This window comes from Eretmochelys imbricata, chromosome 14 (assembly GCF_965152235.1).
Source record: "Eretmochelys imbricata isolate rEreImb1 chromosome 14, rEreImb1.hap1, whole genome shotgun sequence".
In the NCBI taxonomy this organism is placed as follows: domain Eukaryota; kingdom Metazoa; phylum Chordata; order Testudines; family Cheloniidae; genus Eretmochelys; species Eretmochelys imbricata.
This window is the reverse complement of record NC_135585.1, coordinates 28,428,144-28,436,665: the sequence shown is the minus strand read 5'-3', so window position 1 is coordinate 28,436,665 and position 8,522 is coordinate 28,428,144. Positions and strand designations below refer to the sequence as shown.

The window sequence follows — 8,522 nt, the reverse complement described above, 5'->3', positions numbered from 1 at the left end:
GTCAGTGACCGTTTGACAGACCTGACCCCCGGAATGGCCTCAGTTCTATGGGTGCCCTGGCAAACCCCCAGCTGGGCCTGGACAGTCCCAGTGGACCTGGCGTGTGAGTCTACCTCTTTGTTTGCCCAACCTCCCTGCCTCCAAGGGCCCGGTGAGCCTGGAGCTGTTGCTTTCCCGGAGCTGGTCACAGCCGGGTGTAGCCCAGATAAGAGCTATAAAGCTGTTCCTGGTGAAGTGTCCAGAGGTCACTGCTGGGGCCTGGTTGCTTGCCTCTGGCCTCTGTGAGTTCAGTGAAGATGGTTGGTTTGCAGCGGGTTATGACGGTAATATGCACAATTTCAGGGGTGGCAGATTTCCCAGGCTTACATTCCCAACTCTGCTGCACAAGGAGTTACTATTTTTATTGTCCAAACATTTATTTTGATCAAGAATGGCTTTTTTAAAGATCTAAACAATTGGTTACAATTTTGTCTCCATTCTGCCTAGTGCCCATAACTCCATGATGGGAACATGGTTATGGCCACCTCCCTCCCTGGTCCTTCCACTGAGGTGGACAACACTGAGTGCTGAGATTTTCACTAGGACTTTTCAACTTAATTTTAATGGGGGATGATTGCTGAAATCACCCAGACAGCCTGAGGTTTTCAAAGCTAAGTTATTATCTCAGAGTCTCTGCACGTTTTTGCAAAAGCCACATTTACTGACTGCTTTCCTCAAAGCTTCCTTGACCTCTCTGTTTCTCAGGCTGTAGATGAGGGGGTTTACCAGGGGAGTCAGGACCGTGTAGCAAAGAGAGAGCACTTTGTTTAGGTCTCTCAGTGTATCACGTTTCGGTAGCATGTAGACAATCATTAGGGTTCCATAGAAAATTGTCACCACAATGAGGTGAGAGGAGCAGGTGGAAAAGGCCTTTTGCCTCCCGGTGGTGGAAGGGATTCTCAGGATGGTGGCGATGATGCACATGTAGGACGTCATGGTTAGCAGGAATGGAGGCAGGATGAATACACAGGCTAGTATGAAATCCACCAATATGAGCTGGTGGGTGTCACTGCAGGAGAGCTCTATCAGTGGGAGGGCATCACAATAGAAATAGTCAATTTCATTTGGGCCACAGAATATTAACTGTGATAGGAATAAGACAAAGATGGTAATACCCAAAAAACCATTTAACCAGGAGCCAGCAGCCAACTGGAAGGAAAACCTGATATTCATAAGAGTTAAATAGTGCAGGCGTTTACATATCGCTAAATACCGATCATAAGACATCGCTGTTAGGAGACAGCATTCTGTAGCCACCAGAGAACCAAAGAAATACAGTTGTATGATGCAGCCACTGACTGAGATGGTTCTGTCCCCAGTCAGGAGACTGGCCAGCATCTGGGGCACGATGGCTGAGGTGTAGCAGGTCTCTACGCAGGACAAATTCCCCAGGAAGAAGTACATGGGGCTGTGAAGATGCTGGTCAGCCACAACGAGCACCACAATGAGGGTGTTCCCAACCACGGTTGCCATGTAGATCACTAGGAACATCAGGAAGAGAAGAATTTGCAGGTCAGGGAGATCCCCGAATCCCAGGAGGAAGAATTCAGTGATGGCTGTTTGGTTTCTGCAGTCTGCCATTGGTTGAGTCTAGGAACAATAAATCTGTGCGACTGAATTGGAAGGACACAGAGTTAAAAGTTAATCAAATCTCGTGAATTAATTCCATAAATATTCAGAAAATCCCTCCCTCTCCTGGTTACAGGCTGAAATTTTAAGGCTAAGTTTAGATTTCAGAGCAAAGTGCTCGGAAACTGAGTCCGAGGACAGAACATTCCTCTGATGGGGAAGAGGGTGTTCGACACGGATATCAGTGATTACTATAAAAGCCCATTTATCTGGTAGCCACATACTGATATTACAGATCAGATCATTTCTCTGTCTATCATATCCTTTCTAGTGACATACCAGAGCTTAACAATGATGCTTAAATGCTATATTTCACTTCTGGCAATGGCCAGAATCATTCCATGTCTTAGGAGTAAAAATCAAACATCAACTAAAATCTTGGACTGAGATTTTTCAATGTGGTCTAGAGCTCTTAGGCAACATCCTGCTGTTAGATTTCTTTCCATTAATTCTAACAATATATCCTGGTATATTCAGCATTTCAGTGCCCTGTAGGAGAAGGAATAATTTTCACCCCCTCACAAGAGATCAGTTCATGCCATAAATAATGAAGTGGAGTAAATTCTCCCTTAGTGCCTGTGGTGGTGATGGGAACGTGGTGAGGGACTGGCAGTGCCTTTTCTGTTTCCCAACAGTAGCTATGTAGCAGTCATAAAATACAGCTCTTTGGAGGGTGGATCTTAAGAAGGTGCAAAACCAGGCTGATGTACAACCCTAACTGGGAAATGATCCTCCCCACTTCATAATGAGTGTGGGATGATAATACAGGAAAGGCACTGGGTGAAAAAAAATGCTTTCCCTAAACTCAAAGTCTAGAAAGAATCTGGCATGTGTGATCCGGGCTGGTAAGACTCTATCACCACTCGCCACTCCATTGAAAATTCATGGAAGACCGGAGACATACCAGAAGACTGGAAAAGGGCAAATATAGTACCCATCTATAAAAAGGGAAATAAGGACAACCCAGGGAATTACAGACCAGTCAGCTTAACTTCTGTGCCCGGAAAGGTAATGGAGCAAATAATTAAGCAATCAGTTTGCAAACACCTAGAAGATAATGAGGTGATAAGTAACAGTCAGCATGGATTTGTCAAGAACAAAGCATGTCAAACCAACCTGATAGCTTTCTTTGACAGGGTAACAAGCCTTGTGGATGGCGGGAAGTGGTAGATGTGGTATATCTTGACTTTAGTAAGGCTTTTGATACTGTCTCTCATGACCTTCTCATAAACAAACTAGGGAAATACAACCTAGATGGAGCTACTCTAAGGTGGGTGCATAACTGGTTGGAAAACCATTCCCAGAGAGTCGTTATCAGTGGTTCACAGTCATGCTGGAAGGGCATAATGAGTGGGGTCCCACAGGGATATGTTTTGGGTCAGGTTCTGTTCAATATCTTCATCAACAATTTAGATAATGGCATAGAGAGTACACTTATAAAGTTTGTGGACAATTCCAAGCTGGGAGGGGTTGTGAGTGTTTTGGAGGATAGGATTAAAATTCAAAATGATCTGGACAAACTGGAGAAATGGTTTGAAGTAAATAGGATGAAATTCAATAAGGACAAATGCAACGTACTCCACTTAGGAAGGAACAATCAGTTGCACACATACCCAATGGGAAATGAGTGCAGAAGGAAGAAGTACTGTGGAAAGGGATCTGGGGGTCATTGTGGATCACAAGCTAAATATGAGTCAACAGTGTAACACTGTTGCAAAAAAAAGCAAATATAATTCTGGGATGTATTAGCAGGTGTGTCATAGGCAAGACACGAGAAGTAATTCTTCCACTCCTGGGCACCACATTTCAGGAAAGATGTGGACAAATTGGAGAAAGTCCAGGGAAGAGTAACAAATACGATTAAAGGTCAAAACCTGGGTTTGACCCACATCCCAATCCCGACTCTGTCTTTGGCTCTGACCCTCGGCTTAACTCTGACTCTGATTTTTGCTTGATCCTCAGCTTGACCCTGACACTGGCTCTGACTCCTGGCTTCAGTTCTGGGATCCCAAGCTCCTGCCACTAGTCCTGCCTACCTTTGCCAAGGATTCTGGAAGTTTTCCTGGACCACCCCTCACACTTGTACAAGGCCAACCCTGTGGGACATGGAGGCAGTGGGTCACCCCCTACCCAGCATGTTGCAAGGGGCACTAAACATGCCTGAACAGGTAGACAGCCCTCGGAGAGAACTTCCCATGGTGCGAACACAATTGGGCAGCTTTGACCAACACTCCGTGAAGTAGTTGGGTTACATCCTGTCTCCGAGGGCCTCAAAATGGACCCCAGGAAGGTGAACGCTGTTTGGACCTGGGCGGCACCCCTGGAACATCAAGGAGCTGCAGTGCTTCCTTGGGTTTGCTAATTTTTATAGGCACTTCATGCCTGGGTTTTCAGACCAGATAGCCCCATTGACAGTGCTCCTCCCCAAACACGCCTCTTTCACCTACTCTCCGGAGGCTCAACAGGTGTTCGACCAGCTCAAGATGGCCTTCACCAGTGCTCCAGTCTTGATCCATCCTGACCCAATGCGGGTCTTTGTCAGTGAGACTGATGCATCTAATGTTGCAATTGGGACCATACTTCCCCAAGAATCAGGCCCCCAACAGCACCTGTTCCCTTGTGCTTATTATTCTCGGAAACTCACACCCAGCAGAACAAAATTATGAGATTTTAGATACGGAGCTTCTAGCAATCAAAGCCACCTTCGGGGAATGGCGCCACCACCTTGAAGGTGCCCAACATCCAATACAGGTATACACAGATCATACAATCTTGGACTATCTCCGTAGGGCAAAGGCGCTGAACCAAAGACAGCTTCAGTGGGCCCTGTTGTTCACACACTTTTATTTTACCATCACCTGTCACCAGAACAAGGAAGCCAATGCCCTGTCCTGAAAAGGGGAATACCTCCCTGACCATACCCAGCTGGTGTGCATCCTCAAGCCCTATATTTTCCTGGATGCTCTATTCCCCAAGACCACTTCCTCCTTTAGTTAGTAAGAAGGCGCCCCTCAGCACCTTCAGACACCCTATCTAGACTCTAGGTGATTATTACTGTGGATTTGATAGTCAAGCTTCCCTTATCTGCCAAGCATACCATCATCCTCCTAGAAGTGCCTGTCTGGGCAGCACCCCTAGAAGAGATGATGTAAGGCCTAGTGGGTCTATAGACTACCAGGCAACAAACATCCCCACATTGCTACCTGTAATTTGATTATTCCTTGCAACACACAATCTGCAGTGGTTTAACAGCAGGGGAAGTTCCGCCTCATGTGATCTGACTGACAGTGGTCTTAGCTATCCCTGATTGGCTCCTTGATCCTATATAAAGTGATGGGGTGTAAAAGGAAGTGTCCAGGCTCTGGTTGAAGAAAGGCTGTTTCAGTAGTGACTGTGGGGTGCTGGCTCGGTGGCTGGCTGGGCAGAGTGAGATGGATGAGAAAAATGAAACTGAAACCAGGCTAGACAATGAGTACAGGGAAAGCATTGACGAAGACTGGATGCCAGCAAGGAAAAAGAAAAGGGGAGATTCTCTGCACCCAGAAGAAGGACCAGCAAATAGGAGGGCAGGAAAGGGAAATGGGGGGAAATTACCTAACAGTAAAATCCGTAGATAAGGACATAAAGATAGGAGATATCAACCCCCTGAGAATGGCAGAGGGGATCAAAAAAGTGCTGGAGAAAGAGCAAGAGCTAAGATGGTACCTGCTGGAGACTCATTAGTGGAATGTAAAAACAAAGACCAAGTAGGGACACTCCTTAAGACAAAGGTGCTAAGTAAAATACAAATAAGTTGTCAGCTACCCAAATTCCTCACAGAAACAAGATGGGTAGTATCTGGGTGCCAAATGAAATTTCAGGAAAGAAAGCAAGGAATAGGTGGAGATAAGGTGATAAGTGCTAAGTGGCTAACTAGCAGAAGAGGCAGTGATAGCAAGTGCTTGACAGCTGTGCTGGTCACATTTTAAGGGAGGGATGTGACCAGATAGTCCAGAATATCAGAGTAACTTTAGGGTATCAAAGTCCTATAGTCCTCTTTCTGTGAGATGCTACAGCGGCCAGAGATTTGGTCATGTTGCAAATAATTCCAATGGGAAAATAAAGTGCAGTAAGTGTGGAGGTGACCATTCACAGGATGACTGTGAGGAAGGGACAGAACAAAAATGTTGCAACTGTGGGGGAAACACAGCTCAGAATATGCAAGCTGTACTGAGGGGAGCAAGCTAGAGAACTACAAGAAACCCAAGTTGCTAATAACATGTCCTGTGCAGAAGCTGTTAGGAGATACCTAAAAGAGAACCTGATGTGAGGAAAGGCAATAGCCTGCAACAAATTAATGGGAGGGAATGAGTAACGTTGGGATGAAAAGAGATTCATTGCAGTAATGGTTGATGTAATCAATTGTAGTTCTCAAACAGGAAAGAAAACAGAAAATGAGAATTATAATTAAAGCTGCAGGCTAGCAACCTGTCAGTGGAACAACTTCAGACTTTCCTCAGTGAAACTACTATGGACGGTTAGAAACAGATTTTCAGCTTGAATGCCCACAGCTTAATAGCACATGGGTAGGAATTAAAGACCAATATTTTTGATATGAAAACAAAGCCTGATCTAATATGCATACAAGACTTGGCTAATAGAAAAATGAGACTATAAAATCCCAGGATATGGTCTATATGGACATGATAGAGAAATGGAAAAGGTGGGGACGCATACCCTTTCACTAAGGAGAACCTGAAGTACCTTGAAATAGAGGTTAGAAAGCTAAATAGCAAGGATAATGCTATTGAGATACCAATACAAAACAATTCTGCATCTCTAAGACTTTATCATGTTTATGACCCATGCAGGAAACTAGAGGCTATGGACCTGAAAGAATTCATTGCAAGTGTCACATGCCCACTCATTGTCTGGGGTGATCTGAATAGTCACAACCGATTGCAGGGAAGTAAGAAAAACATGGAAAATGTTCAGAGCAAATCTTTGAAGAGAATAATTTAGCAATCAATGATGGAGCGCCTACCAGGTTCAATACAGCTGATGGAAGCTTCTCATGTCTGGATCTGGGACCATAGGGAGTGAATGCAGCTGTGAAATTGACAGAGGGGTGGGAATGGCTAGTGACCACATCCTGACATTAATTACATCTCAAGGAAAAGGATATCCCCACTTGGAATCTTAAAAAAGCAAACTGGAAAAATCTTTGGAAAGAGAAGTGAGCAATATGTGAGTAAGTAATGGATCTGTGAAGATATTGAGGAATTCTGTAGTAATATTAATAAAGGAATCATAAAGACAGCCAGCCTAGCTATTCCTAGGATGCCAACACTGCCTGAAGATAGGGGAAGTGTACCATGGTGGAAGAGGGAATATGAAACGGTAATTAGGGAAAGGAATAAGGCATATAAGACAGCAAAAAATCCTTAAAGAATGGACTTAATGAAATATAAAAAAGTAAGGTAGTTTCACAAAGGGCTATAAAAAGGGCAAAAAGAGCAAGCTGGACACCATAACATGGGGAAGTAAGTAAAAATACCAATACAGCAAAGTTTATATATAAACAAACTAGGGAAATGAATGGAATAAAGAGTAAGAGTCACGTAACACCAAGTCTTCCAGTTGCGGGGCATGGAGTAATAAGCTCTAAGAAAAGAAAAGCAGAAACTCTGGCCACCATGCTTCAAAAAGTCAGTAATGATGAATATCAGAGGATACAAATTAGGGAAAAGAAAAGAACATTAAGGATAATTATGAGATGAAGAGGTGGGATGGGAGAAGGATGTGGATATTTTAAATGTAAACTTTAGTGTGGCTTAGGTAAAACCATGGGAAGTATAGTAAGGGAGAGAACAGTAGCACACCTAGAAAGAAGACGGTTTATAGATAAAACACAAAGTGGGCTCCAGTAAGGTGGGAGTGTGATTGACCACGCTGTCAGGATAGAGACAGAAGCACAAAAAAGCATGAGAATCATAGAATTAATTATACTAATATTCCTGAGCATAGAAAAAGCCTACGATGTGTTCTGGAGAGAGGAACTACTTCCTAAAGTGGCCTCAATGGGTAACATAGGAAGAATGTACAGATGGATAAGGAACTTCTTAGGCAAAAGAACAAGTCCAATTTGGGAAAGCTTTCTCCAGCGTATAGTAAATTGCAAGTGAAACTCCACAGAGCAGTGTAGTTACACCAGCCCTCTTTAACATCATGATAAATGATCGCCCTGAAGAGATGAGGATAGGAATAGGGATCATGTTTGCTGACTGTGCCATATGGATCAAAAGCAGAAACCTTGAAAGTGCCACCAAAAGAATGATGATGCACTTAAGAGAAGTGCAGAATGGGGAAAGAGGTGGGGCTTCAAATTCTCATAGACAAAACTAAGGGAATGATCCTCACAACATGGAAAAGCCAAAAAGATGTAAAGTTATAGCTATATGACCAACAGATAAATATACTGACATTACAAATTCTTCGGTGTGATATTTGATAACAAGCTCACTTGGAGGGACCATACTGAAAATATGAGATAAGCGCAAAAGTCAAATACCTTTGGAACATCCTGGGGAGTGGATATGAAAATGGTGGCAATGCTATACAGAGCACTAATTAGACCAGTTATTGAGTATGGATGCCCGGCCTTTGGGTCAGCCATGAATACAAATCCGAACTAGATTATATCCACACACACGCATTGCATATCAGGTGGTGAGTTCATTACTGTATCTCTGTACTACAGATATACGCATTTCCATCAGCTGCTGCTAACTCTTAGAACGAAGCTCCCAGACTCAACCTTTTTGGGTCAAAGTACGAGATAATAGTGAAGATAGCACTAAGCTAACCGGTTCGGA

General features: G+C 43.9%; 1 protein-coding gene across 1 annotated transcript; it reads right to left on the bottom strand.

Moving 5' to 3' along the window:
* Window positions 1-663: 663 nt before the first annotated feature.
* Window positions 664-1,620, bottom strand: LOC144275225 (olfactory receptor 6N1-like). Its single transcript, XM_077834407.1, has one exon. It carries the CDS (start codon window positions 1,618-1,620, stop codon window positions 664-666), a length of 957 nt encoding a protein of 318 aa, XP_077690533.1.
* Window positions 1,621-8,522: the final 6,902 nt, after the last annotated feature.

Coding starts and splice junctions, on each gene's coding strand:
- LOC144275225 (XM_077834407.1), bottom strand. CDS start 1,620: ATGGCAGACTGCAGAAACCAAACAGCCATCACTGAATTCTTCCTCCTG.